Source organism: Leucopleurus acutus, assembly GCF_964270905.1.
Source record: "Leucopleurus acutus genome assembly, chromosome: 8".
Taxonomy (NCBI): domain Eukaryota; kingdom Metazoa; phylum Chordata; class Mammalia; order Artiodactyla; family Delphinidae; genus Leucopleurus; species Leucopleurus acutus.
The window spans coordinates 33,445,783-33,471,720 of NC_139151.1; the positions used below are offsets into that span (position 1 = coordinate 33,445,783).

The 25,938-nt window shown below is 37.0% G+C and overlaps 1 protein-coding gene across 3 annotated transcripts in view; it reads right to left on the minus strand.

Moving 5' to 3' along the window:
- ARHGAP42 (Rho GTPase activating protein 42) overlaps window positions 1-25,938 on the minus strand; it is a 282,644-nt gene that overhangs the window by 101,348 nt on the left and 155,358 nt on the right. Inside the window, exon 1 of one of the 3 annotated variants that reach the window (XM_082845549.1) lies at window positions 4,436-4,512. The exons of the other annotated variants lie outside the window; for them this stretch is intronic. Within the exon in view, the coding sequence (XP_082701675.1) occupies window positions 4,436-4,438 (3 nt within the window). The 5' untranslated portion in view covers window positions 4,439-4,512. Of the gene's footprint in view, window positions 1-4,435; window positions 4,513-25,938 lie in introns of those variants that run through there. 3 annotated transcript variants of the gene reach the window in all.

Here is a 25,938-nt window from a genome sequence, read left to right on the forward strand (position 1 = left end):
AAAAAAAAAAGGCCATAAACAGAAATGAGAAAATTATAAAAAGAAAAATATCACTGATAAAGGTACACATACAGTAAATGTAGTGAGTCAACCACTTATAAAGCAAGTAGGAAGGTTAAAAGAAAAAGAGTAGTAACATTATGTATAAACACAATGGATAGATAAAAGATACAGGAAATAAAAAGATGTAAAATGTGATGCCAGAAACATAAACATATGTGGAGAGGAGGTTAAAAAGGTAGGGCTGTTAAAATGCATGCAAACCCCAAAGATCTAAACTTAAAATAGACACACACACACATATATAGTTATATGTGAACCTCATGGTAACCAAAAACCCATAATAGCTACACAAAAAAGAAAGAAAAAGGAATCCAAGCATAACACTAAATACAGTTATCAAATCACAAGGGAGAAAAGCAAAAGAATTCAGGAACAGAGAAGAACTACAAAACAACCAGAAAACAATTAACAAAATGGCAATAGTCCATACCTATCACTTACTTTAGTGTGCATATGTTAATACCAAACTTCTAATGTATCCCTGCCCCTTCTTTCCCCTTGGTAACCATAAGTTTGTTTTCTATGTCTATGTGGGTCTATTTCTGATTTGTATATAAGTGCATTTGTATCACTTTTTGTATCATCACATTTTTGTATCATATTTCTGATTTGTATATAAGTTCATTTGTATCACTTTTTTTTGTTAGATTCTACATATAAGCAATATCATATGATATGTGTCTTTGTCTGGCTTACTTCACTTAGTAGGATAATCTCTAGGTCCATCCACATTGCTGCAAATGGCATTATTTCATTCTTTTTTATGGCTGAGTAATATTCCACTGTATATATGCACCACATCTTCTTTATCCATTCATCTGTCCATGGACATTAATTTGCTTCCATCTCTTGGCTACTGTAAATAGTGCTGCAATGAACACTGGGATGCATTTATCTTTTTGACTTATAGTTTTCTCTGGGTATATGCCCAGGAGTGGGATTGCTGAGTCATATGGTAGTTCTATTTTTTTAAGGAACCCTTCTGATCTCCATAGTGGTTGTACCAATTTACATTCCCACCCAGAGCCTATCACTTACTTTAAATATAAGTGCACTAAATGCTACTATCAAAAGACATACAGGCTGATGGATTAAAAAATATATATATATAAAATATGTATATATGCCACCTGTAAGAGACTCACTACAGATCTACAGATATATACAAACTGAAAGTGAGGGAATTAAAAGTCATTCCATGCAAATGGAAATGGGAAGAAAGCTGAGGCAGCAATACTTACCTCAGATGAAAGAGACTTCAAAACAAAGAGACAAAGAAGGCATTACATAATGATAAAGGGGTTAATCCAAGACAATACAAGACATATATGCACCCATCATAAGATCACCTAAATACATAAAGCAAATATTAACAGATAAAGGAAGAAACCGACAGTAACACAATAAGACTGGGGGACTTTAACACTGCACTTACATCAATGGACAGATTATCCAGACAGAAAATCAATAAGAAAACACTGACCTTAAATGACACCTTAGACCTGATCAACTTAACAGATATTTTCTATAGAACATGCCATCCAAAAACATTTCATGCAGAATCACATTATTTTCAAGAACACATGGAACACTCTCCAGCATAGATCACATGCTAGGCCACAAAACAAGTCTCAATAAATTTAAGAAGACTGAAATCATAACTTGCCTCTTTTTTACCACAGTGGTATGAGACAGGAAAATGACTATAGGGAAAAAAAAAAAAACTGGAAAAAGCGCAAACACCTGGAGTCTAAAGGATATGCTACTAAACAACCAATGGGTCTCTGAAGAAATCAAGAGAAAACTTTAAATACCTTGAAAGAAAAAAAGAAAAAGAAAAAAAATACCTTGAGACAAATGAAAATAAAATAGAAACACAGTGTTCCAAAATCTATGGGATGCAGCAAATGCAGTTCTAAGAAGGACATTTATAGCGATACAGTCCTACATCAGGAAACAAAGAAACAAAAAATTCTAAAAGAAACAAACTAAGCTTACACCTAAAGGAACTAAAAAAGAAGAACAAATAGACAGAATATGACAAGCCCACAACAAACATAATACTCAACCATAAAAAGCTCAAAGTATTTCCTCTAAGATTGGAAACAGATAAGAGTGTCCAGTCTGACCACTTTTATTCAGCATTGTATGAAATTCCTAACCACAGCTATCAGAGAAGAAAGAAAAGAAATCCAAAGAAGGAAGAAGTAACAACTGTCATTATTTGCAGATAACGTGATACTACGTATAGACAACCCTAAAGAGACCACCAAAAAACTCTTAGAACTAATAAATAAATTTAGTAAAGTTGCAGGATACAAAATTAACATACAGAAATCTGCTGTGTTTCTATACGTAAATAATGAACTATCAGAAAGAGAAATTACGAAAACAATCCCATTTGCAATTGCATCAAAGGAATAAAATACCTAGCAATAAACCAAGGAAGTAAATGACCTGTACAATAAAAATTGCTGAACAAAACTGAAGACAATACAAATTAATGGAAATATATTCTGTTGGCATGGATTGGAAAAAAAATTTGTTAAAGTGTCCATATTACCCAAGGCAAGCAACAGATACAATGTGAACTCTATCAAAATACCAATGGCATTTTTCACAGGATCAGAGGCAAGAATATACAATGGGAAATAGCCTCTTCAATAAATGGTGCTGGGGAAACTGGTCAAATACAAGTAAAAGAATGAAAGTGAACCAATTTCTCACACCATATAATAAATAAATTCAAAATGGATTAAAGGCTTAAATATAAGGCCTGAAATCATAAAACTTCTAGAAGAAAACATAGGCAGTACACTCTTTGACATTGGTCTTGCCAATATATATATATATATTTTTTTGAATCTGTCTCCTCAGGCAGAGCAAAATAAAGAAATGGGACTAGATCAAACTAAGTAGCTTTTTCACAGTAAAGAAAACCATCAGCAAAATGAAAAGGCAGCTGGAGCTTCCCTGGTGGCTCAGTGGTTGAGAGTCCGCCTGCCAATGCAGGGGACACGGGCTTGTGCCCCGGTCCGGGAGGATCCCACATGCCGCGGGGCAGTGGGCCCGTGAGCCATGGCCGCTTAGCCTGCTTGTCCGGAGCCTGTGCTCCGCAACGGGAGAGGCCACAACAGCAAGAGGCCCACGTACCGCAAAAAAAAAAAAAAGAAAAATGAAAAGGCAGCCAAACGAATGCGAGAAGATATCTGCAAATGATGTTATCAGATTAGGGGCAATATCCAAAATATAAAAAGAACTCATACAGCTCAGTATATAAAGACAAACAAACAAACAAATAATCTGACTTTAAAATGGGCAATCTAAATAGACATTTTTCCAAAGAAGACATATAGATGGCCAACAGACACATGAAAAGATGCTCAACATCACTAATCATCAGGGAAACACAAATCAAAAGCTCAATGAGATATCATCTCACACCTGTTAAGGTGGTTATCATCAAAAAGACAACAAATAACAAGTGTTGGTGAGAATGTGGAGAAAAGGGAGCCTATGGCATTGTTGTTGGTAATGTAAATTGGTGTAGCCCCTATGAAAAACAGTACAGATGTTCCTCAAAAATTAAAAATAGAACTACCATATGATTGAGCAATTTTACATCTGGGTATTTACCTGAAGAAAACAAAAACTCTAATTCAAAAAAATATATTCACACAAATGTTCACTGCAGCATTACCTACAATAGCCAAGATATGGAAGCACCCTAAGTGTCCATTAATACATGAATGGATAAAGAAGACAGCCAGAAAACACCAAGCTTTTAGCCTGCCAACTATGGTAAAGTCCTAAAAGCTGGCCTTGGTTGTCTGCCGCTAGACCCAGATCCAAGAAATTGAACTCTAAAGAATGGTTAGGACGTGGAAAAATGGACAAGGAAGGATAAGAATTAAGTCAAGGAAATAAGGAAAGCAGCATGCGTAGATGAATTAACAAGGTGTACTGCTAGAAGTGAGAGAGGACTGAAAAGAACGTAGAAACTTTGTCAGGACTAGTCTGACTTTTGTCTTCCAGAAAAAAGAAAAAAAAAAGTTTCCCATCTTTAAACATCTATAGGTTAATAGTAAAACAGCAGTGGATTAAATCAGAAAGCCACAGTGTAGACCAGACCACTTATTAAATGTGCTAAGATAGGAAAAGTCACTTAACCTCTTTGATCTTCACTTTTCTCATTTTTTCCAACACATTCAATGACCTCAGTGATTCATTAAGTATTCATTGAACACTTACTATGTCCTCTCATTGTGCTATTTAAGACATGGCTTTATTTCGAAGATCTACCTTCAAGTCGAGGAGAGAATTCAGTACATATATTTCCACAATGCAAAGTAGAAATTACTATAGTAAATACCATAATAGAAATTTTGATAAAGTGCTTTGGAACCCAGAGGATAAAAGACTGGCTTCTGCTGTGGTGAAGCTAGAAGCCTTATTGGGAAAAAAAGGTGAGAAAATACATGTGAAAACACCACACCCAACAGATTTTAATACATTATAAAAATAAGGTGACATTTGAACTACACCACCAACACCACTGTGACCATCACCACTGTTATTTTACCAGCACCCTTCCTCATATCAGGGAGAACATGCTCTTGCTTATTCTACAATGTTACATGTTCTTCAAGAACCCCACTAAATTCTTCTTCCTCTATAAAGAATATTAGAATCAATTATTTTTATGATTCTAAAAGGTAAGTTACCTGGAATATTATTTTAAGCCTTTTTATGATAAAACAAAAAATTGGTTCCTTTGGTCAACAGAATCATTTTAAATGCCATGAAACTAATGATAATTTACTTTTTTCCACAGGCACTTAAAATATATCTTAATAACTGACCAAAAAATGTTGGAGCTGGAAGGAAAAATAATATGTACATTTACACAAAAACATGCACACGTCCCCCACACATATTCACAACCTTCCCCACTTTGTTTTAGGTTAACTATTCCACTCTTCTCCATGCAACACTTCATAAAATCCCACTTTTCTCTAACATATAAGTCTAAATTGTCATTTTGAGGGCACTTTACAAAGATTGAAATAATCATTTATGGACAAATAGTTTGTTGCAGCCTGCGGATACATGTCAAGCTAAATTATGGAAAAGTATTAAAAAAGGAAAGGCTGTTTTTCATGGCAGTCAAAGACAGTGAAGTTCTAAATGATGGGTGTGCCATTAAACCCCATGGTGAAATGTACCTTCTTATCTAAAATGCTTCTATGTCTCTCTGTCTTTACCCTTTTCACCCTGAGGAAGGTTCTATTGCTCTGAAAACAGCTTAAAAAAAGAAAAAAAAAAAGAAATGAAAAAGCATTTTTAAATAAAATACAGGGCTTGAGGGGATTACAAAGAGCATTTTTGTAAACCACATTGCTGTCAGATGGGGTTCTCCAGAACCACACCTGGATAGAGAGAGATGTGAACTGTGATGCGGTGACACGGGCCAAGGCTCACAAGGTGTGGTACTCTGGAGCTAGAATCATCTGTTCCAAGTGTCCTGAAGTGAGCTTTCTGCACCTTTTCTTTCACCCCTGCCCCTAACAACCACTGGATGTGGGCTGCCTGAATGTGGCCTGATTCAGGAGAGATGAGTCAGCTGGGAAGCAGCCGACAGCTGCGGGCTGTCTGCTCACTACAGTACTCCAACCGCAGGGTCAGCAAGTCCTCGCCTAAAGGGGGATCTGGGTGGTGGATCTCTGTGTCCATCACTTAACTTCACACAATTATACTGCAACACAGCTCACATGTTAGTCAGACAAATGCTTCAAATGAAAGAGTTAAAACTACCATATAAGAATGGCAGGACTTTTTGAGCTAGAAAGGCCCAGAGAAATTATCTGAACTCTTCATTTCAAAAGGTAGGAAACAAAGACAAAAGGGTTCAAGGGGTTTGGATGAAGGTTAGGAGACAGATCTGATCTCTGATGGGATAAATATCTGATGGAACATCATGGAGAATAAAATTAGACTCCATCAGTTTTATGTGAGCCTGAAGAAGGGAAGCTATGGAGATCCAGAGGAACTTCATAAGAGCCTGGACTGCACAGTTGAAGGGCAAGGACAATCTCTTACTCATCATTGTGTGTCCAGTACTCAGCACAGGACTGGGTCCATAACAGATATGAAATGTTCAATGAGGAAGAACTTCCGCACAAAGCTGTGAACAGCTGAAATGGATAGCCTCAGAGGAGTTTCTCCCTCACTGGCCTGAGTATAAGACAGGGTAACTACTAAGTAGAGGGGTTGTAAAGGGCTGTGGCAGACAGGTAGTTGGACTACATGTTAAGACCCCCTACTTGGGAGCTGCTATGACTCAAAATCCAAGTCTCCTAATTTCTAATTAGTGCTTTTCTTTTAAACTACCCAATTTAACAAAGTACAGAAAGAAATCACCTTCATTTTAAATCAAGGATAGCCTACATAAAGTCTAAACCCTAATTGAGTGTTCTGCCCACTGTAATTTATTTCTTCTCAAAGAAGTTAAACCATTATTGCAATCTCGCAAATAATTACAATCTTATTGTTAATTTGGCTTTAGGTGGGTCAGCTAGTAAAAAAAAATATACTGATGAATAGCCATTTCCTATGATTAATTTTCAATATAATGTATCAATTATTGCAACAATACGTAACCCCCAAACAGTGACGTGGGCTTCATTGTGCTGTGTAAAATTAGGTCAGATACAAAAGCAAATTCTTTGTCATCATTATTAAAAAATTAGAAGGAATAAAGAGTTACTTCCAGAAGTCTTGTGATAATTTCTAAACCAAGGAATAGCAAAAGGAAGCATCTTTCTAAAAATTTACAAAATTAAGCAATCAGAGAACCCTAGAGTTTGAAGAAAACTAAGAGGTCATTTAGTTCAACTGTATAAAGAAATGTATTATTCCATATTCCCTACAGATGATTAGTCAGCCCCTGCAGGAATCTTTTCCCTCACTATTTTTCAAGAAAGTCTGTTCTCTGTAGGATAGCTATGCTTTTTGGATTAAAATAAATCACAAGATTTTGTTTTGAAAAAGGACAAGCTGGAAATAGGGTCATTATAATAGAAAAGAATAATAACTAACAGTTGAATAATACTTCAGATTTCACAAAACATTTCACATTAGAAAATTCATTTGATTCTTTCGAAGTACAAAGAGATGGTTATGAAATGTATTCTTTGATACTAAATTGCCCAGAGTTACCCAACTTTAAAGTCTTAGAATAAAAAACGTAGACGTCAGACTTCTAATGATCTGAGAACATGCAGGAGATGCCACCAATTAAAAGAGGTAAGTAAAAGCTCAATTTGTCCTCTTGGCTTTAAACTTACTCCATTGAGAATTGTTAAAATCACAATGCTATTGGAGAGGAACAATGCACTTATTTTCCCAAAATACTTAATTAGTTCTTTTTGTAGAAATTTGAAAAGGATTTATATTTGGTAATTTGAAATATGTCTATATACATTTATAATTTCATTTTGGTTCCAGTCATCTTATCCAATTTAAAAATATGTTATCAATTCTTGCAGTTGCATTTATTCATGGGCAACAAAATCATAGAAATCCAATCTGAAGTTGACAATTACCGTTTTAGACAATGCGCTTTTAACTCTATTTATTAAAATTGACCCAAGTACTTATATATGATAAGTCAACAACAAAATGTGTTAAAGAAGTTAACAGAAATGTAGTTTTGGGAAAAAAAAAAGAAAACAACTCTTTATGAATTGGAGTTTACAGAGCCAATTTTGAATTTAAATATACTCAGGCTCAAAAACAAAGGGTTTTTTTTGTAAGTGGAAGGTAGGACAAAAGCATTTGATATTCCAGTGAAAACAATGGGATTGATTTAAACTGATTCGATGAGAAATGGAATTTTACTCTTGCTTTGCACAAGTTTTAAGGCAACATGGCAAGTGATATATAAATAACCTAAGGAAACTGTTGACATGAAAGATTCTGTAAGATTCTATAGGGAATCAACTTGGGATAACATAACCAATATACTTAGCTCCCTAAACTTTCTGGCACCAAAAGAGACAGTGAGGCCCAATCTCTGAATTGTTTAACTTAATTTGCCTCAAAGCCCTGTCAGGCATAAGGAAAATAGCTGCTGTTTACTTTTCTTAAGCTTATATGACAGGGAGCAGCCAAAGAACCCGAGTGTTTGAGTCGATCAGAATCCACATCCCAACTCCACTACCTAATAAATTCTGCCTCATCTTTCTATGACCAAACCAGGCCATCTTTGGGTGCTGCCAGATCTAATCTGGCAACTGTTGTATGTGCCACATACTCAGTGAGGAAAGAAAAGTACTCTGAGGTAAAGTAACACCGACACTCAGGCTCGTGGCCAGGGAGAACTGGCTGCGTTTGAATCTGTGATGACACCCAAATGACACACAATCCAAAAATTTCCTATTTTTCACTGTCATATGACCACCCAGTCTCTCAGTCTACTCTGGCATTTTTAAAATTCACTGCTTTTTAGCAGTGAATTCTTTCTGGGGTGGGGCCTTGCAGCAGAATTCAGCTCCCTTTGTACCATAAGAAAACTCCACATTTCTCCTGAATCCAGAAATTGCTTTATCTGATTATTAGTTCTCTGGAGGTAAGTGCCCAGAAAGGATTTGGAGATACTCTGAAATATGAACAATAAAATTCACTAAAGTCAATGGAAAAAAAAAAATTGAGAGAAGTAGGACAGGGGGACAGAATCTGAATTAAATAGCAAGCAAAATGCTTTAAATCTGTTTTGTTTCACCAATAACTTTCATTTTCATTTTTGTGGCTTCATCATCAAGTGATTCCATTTTGGCTTCTATTTAACATTTTTGTACCACTTAGCTAGCTAATACTAAATGATTACTTTCAATGTCTTTTGAGTTCATTAGGCTTATAGGATTTTTTATGAAGATGAATTTCTAGCTTTGAAATGTTAGCCTCCTAAAAATAAATACAACAGAGAGAAAGAAGCCCACACCAAAGCCTTGGATTGGATATGGGGATATTTAGAGTAAAAGGACATATGTGGCATATTTTAAACCACTACTACCCCCAACAAAAACCTTACTGCTTTTAAAACAAGTTTTAATTACTATGGTTGTTATAAATTTTGCTGAAACAATAACTTGAGCAATTTACAGTAACTAGAGAAAACCAACTGATACCAATCCCAGGTTGGTAGGTTTTACGTTATGATCAAGGGACTAAACAACTAATTACACATTATATCCTATAATGAGGATATAGTGGAAAGACCACACATAATGGTGTGACTAAATAGTACAAAGTGAATAAAATGAAAAGGAGAGTGCAGGAGTGGAAATAGCCACTAAGTTCTCATTCTAATTATGCCTAAAGTAGTATAACTCATACAATAAATTTTAAGGATGAAAACCATGCACAAATTGTTGTCATAAATGTTAAATTACTAGTATCAGAATGTTCAGTATTGTACAGACATGATAAACTACCCTGGATATTACATTCTAAAAATATACTGCAATTGGAGAACCACACTCACCTCTAGGGCTATTCAGGCACCCCACAAACACCCACAGGGAGTCCTACCTTCCTTCCTGTAGACCCCAGTGACTAAGCCTGTCCCTTGCTCTGCTCTTACTAAGTATTTTTATTAACAATCTTCTTTACATGGTTTCCCAAATTCAACATCCAGCCCATTAGTCTTCAGAATTTTGCCATTAATGAGCCAACAGACATAATATATCAATACCAACATTTATACTGTGTTGCTCTGTGCCAGGCTCTGGAGGTATCAAACTGAATAAATAATCTGTCTTCCAGGCTCTCACTTGAGATATGAAGGTGGGCATGTAGGAGGATAAATTACAGCTCAGCTCCGAGGCTGTGTGCTGAGCAGGACAAGGGTTCAATGACTACTAAAGCCCACAGACTCCAGGCTAAGAGGCGATCTTGTAACTTAAACCTAAAAGATTTTTGTTTTAGATTTTTATCCTTTTTTGCCAGATGATTTTCTCACCTGTAAGCCATAATGAGGACAGAGAGGAAATGGTAAAAGTGGAAGGAGACCCGAAGTAAGCTAGAAGAGAGGAGGAAGAGGTGATTATCAACAGTAAAGAAAAGCAGGGAGGGAAAAGCTCCAGGGTACAGCCAGGGAAGGAGGAGAGAAATCAAAACCAACCAAACGTCATCAGCTCAGTCTGATAGGAATGTGACAAAGTAGAGGATGTATTGATAAATTGGGGGTCTGAGGGTAGAAGATGGGAATCAGACCAAAAGCAATGATGATACCAAAGTCTGCAATCTTCTGCCCCAGGAAGAAAAAACCCACAAAGACACTGGTGAGCACTTACTATCTTCAAAAAAACCAAAAAAAAGCAAACAACAAAAAAACAACTCTTCTCTGAAGGAGTTTACAATTACAATCCAGCCAAAGATGATAGTAGCATAAGCAAAGAAGTTCACATATGTGCAGAACTGAGTGACAGTTAAGCACAGAAGCAGAGAGAAATAATTCTTTCATAGCTCTCTCTTGGGTCATCTCTCCGAAGTCAATTAAGTACTGCAAAACCCAGGGATAATCCCCAACACAGAGAGGACCTCTTCAGAGTTGTTTTATTTATTTATTTATTTATTTATTTACTTATTTATTGGCTGTGTTGGGTCTTCGTTGCTGCGCGTGGGCTTTCTCTAGTTGTGGCGAGCGGGGGCTACTCTTCGTTGCAGTGCGCGGGCTTCTCACTGCGGTGGCTTCTCTTGTTGCAGAGCACGGGCTCTAGGCGTGCGGGCTTCAGTAGCTGTGGCATGCAGGCTCAGCAGCTGTGGCACATGGGCTTAGTTGATCTGCAGCATGTGGGATCTTCCCAGACCAGGGCTCGAACCCATGTCCCCTGCATTGGCATGAGGATTCTTAACCACTGTGCCACCAGGGAAGTCCTCTCAACTAGAGATCTTGTTACAGTGAAGCTATTAATTCAACAAGTCTGGATTGGGACCAAAGGTTGTGGATTTCTATTAATGTCTTAGTTTATGCTGCTGGGCAGCGGTTTGAATGACAAGAATATGGAGAACCCTTTCTCTCCTGCTACAAAATAGAACATTGACGATGGGGCAGAGAGGATAAGCCAGATTATATAAATACAATCTAAAAGGAGACAGTTTAAAATGAGGCCAAGGAAAAGCTGGAATTAGTCCATTGCTTGGAACTGAATGAATGGAAATTGACATTTATTCAGCATCAATTTTGTACTAGGCACCTTCACACACATTAATGCTCACAAATCCTGGGAAGAACAGGCATTGCTTTTTATTATCATGAATGTTTAGGAACTGTCCTAAAGTCATCAAGTTCACATACTCCTGGCAGAGCCAGGAGTCAAACCAAGGTTTACCTGACTCAAAATCCTGTGCTTTTTCCTCTAAAACAACTGACTCTGAAAAGCCAAATTCAGGATACAACCAATCCCGAGGCAGGAATTTTAAGGAAAAGCCACACAAAGCTGCAGGCTTTGTTTTCTAAACATGAAGTCCTATGGAGTAACTAAAGGAAATGCAATTAACAGATTCCATCCTAAAATTCTAATGTGCAGAGTAAACTTACACAAGTGTACACAGTAAAGCATAGTAAAGCCAAAAAGTAAACACAAATTTGCTTCCCAAAGAAGTCTTGTTCTTCAAGGTAAACATTAAACCCCAAATTCCCCAAAGCCTAAGTAAGGTAAACAACATAGTAGACCAGAAAATACATGTAGAAAATTTATAAAGTGTCAATGTATTTGGGTTTTAATTTTCAAAGTGGAATACTGTTCTTTCAGATTTGATTTAGTCCACAGCACATCAAGAAAAACTAAACAAATACCATTTAACACTCTAATTCTAGTGGATAAAAAATACAAGAATCTGGCTTAAAGAGACAGTACATCTCACAATGAGCTCACCAGCATTACCAGCTGGGACCAGTTAAAAACATTTACCAAATAAGGCAAGTTTTTTCAATGCTTAAAATCTTTCTACAGTGAGCTTACTTCACTTCTCACTGGGTTTCTACAGTAATTGTAGAGGTCATCTCTCCAACTCAGAGCCAGTAAATCACCAGGCTCTCAATGCAAACATGGGCTGCATGGTCTCTGGAGAGCATTCGGTTTGGCTTCATTTTATTACCGACTGTCTACAGAAGAAAAAGATGCAAAATCTACTCTAAAGGCAGAACAGTAGGAAGCTGTATTAAGCAAAATCTATTCATAAAGTCAGAGGGAGTTGATTACCGCTGTGAATAAAAATGGCAGACCTTACTTTAATATATTTGTCCAGTTGCAAAACATGCTTCTTGTTATCTAGTGCTGAGTCTATACAAACATATCCACAAATTTTAATAATTTTGGTTAAATGAGTCATCTACAAAATCCTACCCCCATTTTTTTTCCATTTTTAATTGACTGCTTTTGTATAGTGTAGGAACCATGCACATGGACAAAAGAAGGTTAAATCTATGATGAAGTTTCCCACATTTTTACTTAAAAAACACTGTTGGGAGGAAGGCTGTCCACCCTATTTAACAGTTCAAGTTGTGACTTCAAACCTAAACAAAAGCATGTAATTATAAGTAGTTTTGACTTGGCCTTCTCTTAGGTATTTACATACATTCTCCTTCAGAGGTAAAAAGGACTCTTCATCTTCTTCTTGTAAATAGCTTGTGTGCCAAACATTAGCCATAAACTGAGTATATTTGGCTTCAAAGGTAAAAAAATTCCATAAAGATAAATATACTTCAAATAAAAATTCTGGTGTTTGTGTTACAAATATGACTTTTAGTCACTACTCTGCTAAAGGTCACACACAAGTTTATCTTTTTATAAATTCTGTGGTTTTCCAACATAGGAAGCCAAATCATCAAACTCATGTTAACTCTGTGATATCAGAGAAGGTCCTGTTTTTTTGGTTTTTGTTTTTTTATTGAAGTATAGTTGATTTACAATGCTGTGTTAGTTTCAGATGTACAGCACAGTGTTTCAGTTTATATATATATATATATTCTTTTTCAGATTATTTTCCCATATAGGTTATTACAAAATATTGACTATAGTTCCCTGTACTATACAGTAGGTCCTTGTTGGTTATCTATTTTATACATAGTAGTGTATAAATGTTAATCCCAAACTCCTAAGTTATCCCTCCCCACTCTTTCCCCTTTGGTTACCATAAGTTTGTTTTCTAGGTCTGTGGGTCTATTTCTGTTTTGTAAATGAGTTCATTTGTATCACTTTTTATAGATTCCATATGTAAGTGATATCATATGGTATTTGTCTTTCTCCATCTGATTTACTTCACTTAGTATGATAATCTCTAGGTCCATCCAGTTGCTACAAATGGCATTATCTCATTCTTTTTTATGGATGAGTAATATTCCATTGTATATATGTACCACATCTTTATCCATTCATCTGTTGATGGACATTTAGGTTGCTTGCATGTCTTGGCTATAGTAAACAGTGCTGCAATGAACATTGGGGTGTATGTAACTTTTCAAATTATGGTTTTCTCCAGAAGGTCCTGTTTGAATGAAGACCTAAGAGACTGCAGAGGTAAAAAATGGAAATATGTTTCAGGCCTTAGACCAAGAATTACAAACTGCTTTCTGCAAGGGACAAGATAATAAATATTTTATGCTTTGTGGGCCACATGGTCTCCGACACAACTATCCAACTCTGCTGTTGTAAAGTGAGAGTGCCATAGAAAACACAAATGGGCAATGCTGTGTTCTAATAAAACTTTATGGGCACTAAAATCTGAACTTCACATAATATTCACTTATCACAAAATATTACCCTTCTTTTAATTTTTCAAAAGCCATTTAAAAATTTAAAACCACTTGTAGTTTGTGGGCCATACAAAAGCAGACAGTGGGCCAGATTTGGCCTAGTTTGCTAATCCTTAAACATAAAGCATAAAAATCAGTATTCTCAGCTCAGGAAAGGAAACAAAGGACACTTTCCATTCTTCAGGGTGGAAAACATCGTGAGGCAGAAGAGAATGGAGGCACCTGGGTCTTCACTGTGATACTTGCTCTGAACTGGTGCTGGTGCGTAAGAACTGGCAAATACACCACACAGGAGAATGGGCTCATTCCCTCCTGTGCCTCCCTTCCTTGAGGAACTTGGTAACAGCAGAATTCACAGATAGGGAGATAAGCCTCTCATACCCAAAGGGAAGAACAGAAGTAAATTTAAAAAGTAAAGATGTGGTAGACTGGAGAACTATACTGACTTAAAAGAAAAGCATTACAATAGCAGAAGCTGCTGAATCAAAGCAGAAAATGAGAAAGACAGTGCTGGAAAGAAACTGGAGGGTTAACAAAGAGGCTCCTCTGTGAACTCCATGGAAAAGACCAGGACTCCAGAGGTTTGTAATGTGCTGGAGGGTAATCAGTGGGAGTTTAGAGTCAAAGACCTCTGTGATCTTACACAGGCCTGAGGTTGCCTACTCTCGTGTCCTCCTGCTGGGCTGATTTTCCATTTACCAAGTTTTGTATGGCTGGCAGGTACACAGAAATGATTGGATCCCCTGATGGTAAAACAAAATTTATCCTGAACATTCTACTGCAGATATTGATGAATTATAGACTGGTAGCTGGTCTCTCTGATTCCAGACATTCACAATGCCCATAAACTACCCTCTTGAAATACAGATTCAAGACTCAACTGGCCACATGAGAATAGTATCATGATTAGGAACATGTGTTTTAGAGCCCAACTGCCTGGGTTCAATCCCTGCTTTGTTACATACTAGCTGTCTAATCCTAGGCAAATTAGATTACCCTCTCTGTGGCTCAGTTTACTCTTCAGTAAGAAGAGTGTGAAAATAATAGCCCCTAACTCACAGGGTTGTTGTAAAGACTAAACAAAAAGTATGTATGTGAGCTGCCTAGAAAACTGTCTGACATATATGATTACCATTAACCAAAAAGACTCCTTGGTGCAGCACAAAACTCCCCATTATTCTGGCCCAGCTGGTATTTTTCACTAATTTGCTAATTAGTGAAATTTTCACTAATTTCACTAGTTAGTCTTTTTCACTAATTTCATTGCCCCATTTTTCACTAATTTGCCCACGTCTTCCATTTGCATACACACACTAAGCTCTAGCCCAATATTTATTCACACTATGGGTTCTGACATACTGGTTAATTATACAATCAATTTCATGGGTTATAACCAGCAATTGTTTTAATGAAATAGATTAGAATAGAATACAATAGAAAATACCAGATTACATCACATGTAGTAATAGAAGTATATTAGCACATATACTCAGTGAATTGTGATATAAAGTGCATTTCTTAATGCAGTTCATGTTTTTGCTGTCGCTGTTAAAAAAGGCTAAACACAACAGCTCTAATCACACTAGAATATATCAAGCTTCTAAGCCACATCACAAATTTTTTTATGTCACTATGACTTTTCTTTTGCCTGGGATGCTATTTTCCCTTACACTGACTGGAAAATTTCTGCCAGCCTTTAAATTGCACCTGCTGAATGCTGAAACTTCATAAAAGTCTTTGCCAGCCTCCCCAGTTAAGCAGAATAAATTGTTTCTTCCACTGTGCTTTTATATAAGACTACAGGCATATTTCAGATATACCACTAAACCCATTCCATCTTAATTATCTGTTTCCCTGTGGCTTCCTCTGCTATTCTGTGAACTCCATGAAGGCAAGCATCATATTTTATTTTTGCGTCCGCAAGACTGAACACTGTGCCTAGTATAAAGCAGATCAACACCATGCAGTTGAATGTTTTCATATCAGTGAGTTAAGGCAAGATGACTGATGGCATGCTCATCAGATTTCTAATGACTCAGAGCTTGGAAAGGAGGATGAGGTAATAGAGAACCTGTCAATATATTAGATGATAAAATCTACATGCCAAAAGACCTCATGACTTTGGAATGAAGTAACTGAAACATATTATGTCTCACCATCAAATCCAAAAAGTCTACCAGGCAAGCATGGAATCAAAGAGCTCTAGCTTAAGAGATGCTGAGATTTTACTTTGACCTGAATAAACAATGTGACACTAACAGTGAAAAGGTAAATAATTTCATCGGTCAATATTGATACTTTTTTAAAACGTAGTAACCAGACACTCTTTGGGGCTTCACGTTCAGTTTCCACTGCCAAATTTTTAACAAGAACCCTGAGAAATTGAAGCTGTTTATAGAAAACAAGAGTTTGGTAAGTTAGAACAGTGTCATATTAAAAACAAAAATCCTAAACTTAACAGGGACGTTGAACAAATTCAGATGCTTTCTGACAAGTACTGTCCCTGGTAACTTTGACATTTGGCACTCAGTAATTCTTTTTTTTTTTGCTGAACTAGACATGAAAATGTTCTGTATTTCCAATGTAACAAAAGGTTTTAATTAATTTTTTAGGGGAAGTAGTCTGAGATTCTTCATAATTTTTAAATCTGTATACATTTCCTAAATATTTAACACACTGATTCATAGTATTTAGAGGGTTTCTAATTACTTCAATGTGTATTATAAAGTTTTAATTCCAATTTCATATACATAAAATATAGGTGATGGCAATAGGAACAGACCAATAAAGCACCATTAAAAGTCAAGTGCTGGCATAACTCATTTGCAAAACCCCCAAAGAATAGATTACAAGGTGTAAAAATTAGTATTCTAGAAAAATGATTTGGAAAATCCTTCATCTTTCATTTTCTTTCTTAGCTCACCCTGATAATAAACTCTGATATTTTTCTGTTTTTCTTTTTTTCACAACAAACAGGCAACTATTACATTATAAAATCAAATACAGGATAGCTTAGGTCACTGATGGTAGTCATTTTATCAGAGCTCCATAGTTAACATCAAATGGTGCTTACTACAGACCGACATATTCCTGACTCTTGAAAAGGACTTCTGTCTGTATCTGCAACTTGCTCTGAATTCTAAAATGTAAACATAAAATAAAATGTTTCCAGTTTTATTGAGTTCTTGTTTGAGTTTTCCACAGAAGTCAATATGAAGTTTCCTAAATGTTTCAGAATATTTCCAAACCACTTAAATAGCCTCCCAACCATCTCAAGGACCACTGGGAAGGCAGTAATCATGAACAAAGAAGGTATAAGTAAAAATAGCAACATGTACAGCATGCTCAGAACCAACATATATATGGTGAAATGGATTTGAGGCATAACCTCTCAAGTAGGAAGCTTTTCTACAGCAGGGCAGCCAGCAGATGAGGTAGAGGAAAGAAAGTATCTACAAATAAAAACACTAAGTCTCAGAACCAAGGAAACCACCTTGTTATCTGGAGAAGATACAAAGTTCACTAGGGAAATGTGCTCTGTGCAGGTGGAACTCTTGAACTCCTCACTGTTGTCTCTGTTAGAAACAAGAGACCTAGAAAATTTTCATTAGTTAGAGCTTCTCCCTCTACCAGGTTAACCCTAAGTAACTGGATTTGCTACAGACGAACCTTCATGACAAGGAAACAGGTTCTATTCTCACTGAAGAAGGCTGACCATTGAAGAATGAAAAGAATCTTAACTGTACAGCGGAATTCACTCTCCAGATCTCTGGGCATTGATTTCAACAATGATGCTCCTTAGTGAGACTCCACTGTATTTTTTAATTCCTATTTATGTATGGCACTTGTAAACTGTGTGAAAATTTTTAAAAATTATATATTTGACCTAAAAATTTAGCATAAGGATCTTCTGTAAAAATACAATTTGTGGGGAAGCTTAAAATGTTTCTTAAGTATCAGTCTTCAGGCATATTATAATTAACATAAATAACATAAGAATAATTAGGAAGGAAAATAGTGATAACCTTATTTACAATTTATTGTAATCAAATTATAAGAGCATATGTTCTTATCTGAGCAATTAGTAGTCACTTAATAAAGTTATAATAATCTACATATGTATGTAAACACAATACACATTTAATACATACTGATGTAATATATATAAATTAAATTATTCAGCAAAGTAGTTTTTGGGTTACATTCCTATCCAGAAGTCCAACTCTATGTGAGGCTCAGCTTTTCCAATGACTGTCAGGTTCTGAAATATACATAAGAACACGATACCCTCAGAATTTTCAGAGCATGTGGAGACATTGAATGGTACCACCTGTCAAGCATACAGATTACTACTGACTCACTGTCTCCAAGGAATGTGATCTGGTTTGTTTTTCTAGTGGTGGCAATGGGGTCAATTAGGGCTGATATTCGCCTCATAAGAATGCTGTAAAGGATGGTGAAAATACACAATAAACTATAAAAAAAAAAGGTTTACATTCTCATGATGGAGTCAGGTGCCAAACAACTGAATTAGGTATCAGAAGGCCTGGATTTGAGTCCCAGATAGAACACATGTGCACCTCTGGGTTGTTGGCAATGCCACTTGACCTTTCTGGGTCTCAGAGAGTCATCTGAAGAATGACGATACTTCCAATTTTGTTAGACTGCTATAAGTAATAGTGCCCCATAGACTGTATAGTGTTATTAAATTATAGGTAATGTATATCTAAGGCCCTCTTGCTTGGTAGCCCCGTGAACCACTCTATCTAAATATTTAGCAATCAACTTGCATTTGTCTCTATGAAAAAAAATAAGGCAAACTAACCTGTATGAACAATGACCTTACTTTTACTGCAGTATGTTGAGTAATGCTGACAGAAAGGATATAATAGCAGTAATTATTATTAATTATAAAATAAGAGCAATTAACATCCTAGTACTTATGTGGAAGAAATTATGCTAAGCAATTTATATGAAATGTCAAATTATGCTATCATTAATTCTATGACGATTCTATTATGTCTCCATTTTTCTGATAGCGAAACTTTAAAAAGCATTTACTTATCCAAGTTCACATTTCCTATAAGTACTAAGTGCCAGGTTTTGATTTCAAGTTTGTATGACTCCACAGAACTGGCTGCTAAACAATTAAAAGACATTATTTTGCTCTCTAAATGAGCTAACCAGACAATTTTCGCTGAGAACAGAGAAAAGGAATTAGTATTTCTTGAGCATCAAACATGTGGTGGTGCTACGAAAGTACTCTATAGGCTTGATCTCATTTGTTTAAAATCTAACTATACTCCTTACTAGTCATGTGACCTCGGCCCATTTACTTAACTTCTCTGCACCTCATTTTATTTATCTATAAAATGAGTTTCAGCAGTTTTCTTATCTAATATGTTGGTTGTGAGGATTAAATGAGTTTACATGTAATGTGCTTAGGGCAGTACCTGGTTAACTATTATAAAGCGTAACTATTATCGTTTAAAAATGGGATCAAATAACAAAATCAGTAATTCTAAAACTCTATATAACATAATAGAGTCTACTGATAGAAGGCACAATAAAGGGATTCATAAGTAGTCTCAAAACAACTATCAAATGGTTTCTAGTTCACCCAGAGAATTCAGTACCAAATACAGTCATTGCCAGAGAATATCTGTCTAAGAGAGAGACTCAGCTCAGTGGCCATCAGCAGCATATGAAAAACCAATCCTGACCATTCTCTGTAGGACCTGTTGAAAACAGGAGGAAAGTAAGGTGATTTAAATCCATACTCTGATCCTATAAACCACTTTCTTTTTTTTTTAATTAATTTTTATTGGAGTATAGTTGATTTACAATGTTGTGTTGGTTTCTGCTGTACAGCAAAGTGAATCAGTTATACATATACATATATCCACTTTTTTTTAGATTCTTTTCCCATACAGGTCATTACAGAGTATTGAATAGAGTTCCCTGTGCTATACAGTAGGTTCTTATTAGTTATCTATTTTATATATAGTAGTGTGTATATGTCAATCCCAATCTCCCAATTTACCCCTCCCCCACTTCTCCTATGGTAACCATATATTGGTCACTGAACTGAGTTATTCACCTAATTTAATGGATAATAAATACTTTGGACTCATGAATGAGAACAATACAAAAGGGAATTCGCGGGCAGTCCAGTGGCCCCTGCAGTAGAAGCCCGGAGTCCTAATGACTGGATCGCCAGAGAATTCCCTTTTGGATTGTTCTCATCATGAGTCCAAAGTATTTATTATGCATTAAGTTAGATGAATAATTTGCTTTAGTGGTAAACTCTTTTAAACTTGAAATAAGTACCTGTAATTCTTCTAGGTTCCCTAAACCATTTGCATATTTGAGACAACAAATTAGAATGCAGCCATTTTTCACATGAAGGAAATTTTAAGGTTGTAAAAGGAATTAATTGTGATACTTAGCCACAGATTTCTTTAGGTACTATACGCTAAAATTATTATTTTTTAACATGCCTTGCTGTGTAATTAACAAATGTTCAGAGGCAGAACCAAACTCTATTATGGACAGAACAAAGGGACAAGAATTATCCAGTTCTACTGTAGTTTTCAATAGAAATCAACGTAAAGAAAATCAAGTTCTATTTTTACATGACTAATATTATATCATTTATTTTTGTTTTAAAACCATGGAAAAATGTTCACATGATTTCCAGTAAGGTCTAAGTGAAAATGAAAACCAGTCTTAAAAACATTTCCCATAGAAATGAAAATGTACCTTTTAACTTTAATGGGTAGTATTTCTCAAGTCTCTTATCTAATAAAACCAGCCCATGTTAACTGCATACTGTGTGCTGAGAAATTTTTTTTTTTTTTTTTTTAGAAGAAATGTGGACTTTAATGAAGATTCTTTCCCTTTGGTATAAGTGAGACCTGTGAAAACATCCAAACAGAAAGAAAAGAAAAAATAAGGGAGGTGAGGATTTAGATAGTCCACGTTCCCTATCCACAAGGCCTAATGACAGAGCAGGGCTGGCTCCTCTGTCCTTTCGCGGCAGGACCCACCTGGAGAAGGGATTCAGTAACTACAGGTTTTAAGTGTCCCCATCCCCCCCACACCCTGCCCTGTGTGAAACTAACACTCATTCAGCCAAACTTCTGCCTCCCAGCCTCTCGGTAGGAGGTCCAAGTTTCTCTAGTCCTAGCTCACACTCTTCTCTAGGCCTCTGGTCTCTCTAGTAGAAAAGATGATGCTACTGGTCCCAACTGCCTCAAAGGCCAGGGTGAGGAAAAATAAATGTAATCGATTATTAGCATTTTGTGCTCAGGAATAAGCTATGGAAAACAAATTAGGAAAGTAAATCTACAGCCCTAAAATATATGCATATAAAACAAACAACAAATGCAGTTCCAAATCTACCGATGGTATCTGGGGATTGTCTACTGCTTTAGTCTCAATGCCTCTGTTCCCACCTCCACAAAATCCACCTAGGATGACCCTTCAGTCATACCCCCACCACCCCAGCAGAGCAGAGGCTACAGGGGGAAGGGCTATACTTTGGCTCTGGAGTATAACATGCATGCAACATGGGAGGGGTGGGCTTATCAAATGTATATATGGACCCCCTGGGGTGAAGGCCCAGCCAGGAGGCACTGAGCAAGGAAGGGGTCCATCTCCCCACTGGCTGGGAGGGGGCTCTGAGGCAATCTCTAAGGGTTGCATATCCCTGGGGAGAGGGAACAGCTGCCAAGCACCCCCATCCTTGACTTCAGGGGCCCAAGAACTCTTTGCATAAAATATCTTCAGACCTAGCAGATGGTCAAAGGCACAAAGTTTAAACGCTAGGAGGGAGGGTTGTTGAGAGGGGTCTGTGGGGTACCCTGAGCCCAGGGGTAGACCAAAGGTGTGATTCATTCCCCCTTCCCTGGAAGGGTGATTGCTCCATTGGGCCTATCACCACAGGACATTTTCCATTACAAGGAGGCATACTGCCCAGGCCTGTGCTGGGGAATTTTTAAATCAAGACAGATACATTAAATAGGTTTGATTCAAAGTGGGCAAGTTTGGGCTTATTTACAACATTTTTATCATTAAGATATTTCACACTAAAACATTTGTTTGCTAAAAGTAAAGAAAAAAATATTTCACAAAAGAGTATTCTAAAGAGCAGCATGGAGTAGTCAAAAGACTGCTGGTCTGAAGAGCTGAGCTCTGGTCCTCCTTCTGGGGACTGGGGACTGAGCACCCCCAGCCAGCCGCTCAGTCCGTTTATATGTGGAAAATGAGCCACTGGTCACCCAGATTTCTCCCTAATGTATTTGTTTTTGACTAGGAACTCAGATATGAAGTTCTACCAATATTTTGGCGTCAGCCAGTTTATGCAGGAACACGTGTGGAAGCTGCAGATATGACGTACAATTCATTCTCTCTGGGGGCAAGGAGGACACTTCCAATACAATGAAATATAGCTGTTAATATATACAAAAAAGTGTGATAAGTTATAACTCATCTTGCTCTATAATAATGCTTCTCTAGGCATATTCATATTGTGGAAATTCTAGCTGGCATTATTCATTCGGAATACCTATGTTCCACTCATTTCTAGCATTTAAGTCAACAGTGTATGAGGAGATGAATTAAAGAAACCAAACATTCACTTCTATGTCTGACACATGTAATAGGTCAGGCCTGCAATACAATTTCATTCTGCATACACCCTCAGACTAAGAACCTTTAAATAAATACATTCTTGACAAGTGTTTATGGATAATTCTTCTAATCTTTAGCTATTCACAAAGCAGGACCCATCTCTTCTGTCCTTCAGTTCAACAACCCCATCATTAATCTTTTCTAATGCCTCTCACAGATGCAGTGTTTTTTTCCCACAACTGTAACTCGCTCAGGGCCTTGCTTTCCACAGCAAAGTATCAGGTGTCTCAAAGCTCAAGTGTGTCTCAAAAACACACTTTAACAAAGGAAATGTTTGCCATCCATAGACTTTATCCACTTCGGTTAAATAGAATCATCTGCATGTGAGGAGAGGGCCACTCTGACTCAGTTGTTTTCCACTAGGTCCAAGCTGAGGAGGTCCTGACTGCAGTGGACCTTAACTGACACTCTTGCCTTCTAGCTGACTCATCAGCCTGAACACACTTGTGGGAAACCTCCACTGTCAAGACTGTGAAAAGTGTAAGAGTGTCATTTGTAGAATTAACTTTATTTACCAAGTAAGAAAATACCTAAGCAAAACAGGAAGTAAAGCGATAGAAAAAAAAATCAACATTTTCAAGATTTTTATTCCTACCAAGATGTTTCTGCAATAACAGAAAAAAAGAAAATTGACCTATACAAACATTGCAGAAGAGAATGCCTACTTTCCATTCACTTTACTAAACAAGGATCACTTAGCAGCTGAGAAACAATATAGTACTAAGAGCCATCAGGCAAATAAAATACACAGAATCACCACCACCAAGAGTCCCAGTACAACCATATTTATGCTCAAGATTTCATCTGAATTAATTCAACTACAAGTTCAACCTCCCAACGAGTAGGCAAGGTCATAGAACACTGTTGTGTGTCCAGCTGACCTGTCCAGCAATTGAGATACTTAAAAAACAAAATAAAATGGGTGTAATTGCTCATGCTACTGCAACTGTAGCTAACCTAAACCTGCAAATAAGAATCTATACACATATGAAATTTACTATTTTAAATGGGCCAAAAAGTTGGAATATTCTGTGCTAGAGAAAGAATTCTTCAAAAAGGTTTTTAATTTCATAAAAATATCACTGATGGGGCTTCCCTGGTGGCGCAGTGGTTGAGAGTCCGCCTGCCGATGCAGGGGACGTGGGTTTGTGACCCGGTCTGGGAGGATCCCACATGCCACGGAGCGGTTGGGCCCGTGAGCCATGGCCGCTGAGCCTGCGCGTCCCTCCACAATGGAAGAGGCCGCAACAGTGAGAGGCCCGCGTACTGCAAAAAAAAAAAAAAAAAATCCTCAAAAAAAATATCACTGATGAAGTGAAATATGGTGGTAAATCGAGGCTTTGAAGGAAAATGGCTTGATTTCAGATCCATAGGCTGATTTCCCAGCTCTATGAAATGGTGCATGCAGGTGACCTCATCATTTTCCTCACTGTAAAGCAGATGTAACACCTGTACTCACCACTAAGGTTGCTTGTGAGGACTTAATCAGGTCACAAATGTAATAGCTCAGTGAAATCTATCTTACAGTATAGATCTCAAGAAAGATCAGCTATTATTATTCTTGAAAAGACTTCTTGCTCTGAGACACCACATTCTTGTATTTTCTTCCTTCTTCTGCTTCTTCCTTCTCAGCCTCCTTATCTGTCTTTCTTTTTTTCCAAACATCAAATGTTGAGAGTTCTCAGATTATATAGAATTTAGGTCCTCTTCTCAATCTACTCTTTCCCAGGGGGATCTAATCTATCTCCATGATTTTAATTACCACCTAGAGGACAATTCCCAAACATATTTCTAATTCAGATCTGAACATACACCTGCTAACTCACCATGTCCATTTGGATGAATCAGAGAAACCTCAAATTCATTCATGGCAAACCATCTTTGCCACCCTAACATAAATGTTCCCTATCTCAGTATGTGGCTCCAAAAAACACCCAATTTTACAACACAGAACCCTGGGAGTCATCACTGAAATGTCTTGTTGCTCACTTCCCAGTATGTAACCCATTTCCTACCCTTTCCATTTTACCTCTGAAATACATCCCATTGTCTCCACAGCCAGTGTTCCCTTCTGAATCCAAAATAACTGTCCCTTAACTCCCAAGCATGGTTTCCCTCAAGCAGTTCTGCTTCCTCCAATCCATGCATGGCATGCAACTAGAGTGATATTTTAAAATATCAAAATATTTCATAATATTTTGATCAAATATAATCACTCTACCTACAACATTTCTTTATCAGTGAATAAGAGTAAAATAGAATAACGAGTAAATACAAAGGCATGCACACGTCCTCCATCCCCACGGTCCTCTTCTGGAGTGTAAAGAAGGTTCCTCCCTTGCTGCCCCTGTATCCCCATTTCTAGCTATTTCTTTCTCATCATTTAGTTCTCTGCTTAACCAATACTTCCACCAGAAGGCATTGCTTGGTTCTCTGGACAAGGTCAGTTCCATTAATTATACTCTCACAAAGCGTCCTGCACTTCTGTATCACAATCCTCAGTGCATTTGTAAATACACAAAAGATAATAAATGACACAAGTGTGGGGATCTTGTCTGTCTTGTTTACAATTGTATCCCTTAATCTTATCAAACACCATACTTGCCACAAGTGGGCCAACCAAGATATTGATAAATGTTTGCTGAATTAACACAGAAATGGTTCTGGTTTAGTTCTTGACTTGATAATGGCTCAAAATTAGTGGAGAAATGCACATAAAACTCTGATTCAAGGCAGACTGTGATAGCTTTTTACAGGAAATAAGCATAAGGACTACTTGATTCTGTAAGAAAAAAAAAATCAATCCTGGAAGGGGAACAGATATATGAGGAAAGACCCACATAAAGGAAGGCTTCTTTCTGGTGCTGGAATATAAGGGACCATGGAGAGCTAGCAAGACTTCAACAAGTTAAGGGTAAGAAATATTCCAAGGAGGGGAAAAGTTTGGGCAAAGATATTAGTAGAGCCAGGATATATACAGGAACTAGTGAACAGACAGTTGTACCAGATGAGGGAGGTACACTGAAACGTAGAAAGTGGCCACACTGTGAAAAAATTTCATTATCGAGATTAAACTCTCTCCGAGACAACCACTGAAGGTTTCATCATTGAAGAACAACTGTTAAACATGGCAAAAATTTGTTAACAGATTAGGGTGGGGACATAGAGACCAACCAGTAGGCTATTTCAATATTTCAGACAGAAGGGAGGAGAATAGAGGAGAAATATTCCTGCAGGAGAATGAAAGCACTGCTCAAAGAGGGAAGAGGTATGTCATTGACTAATTAGAAAACCAAATCAGAGAAAGGATAGGGGAAGTATGACAGATGACGGGTTCTATCTTGGAAACCCAAGTTTTATGT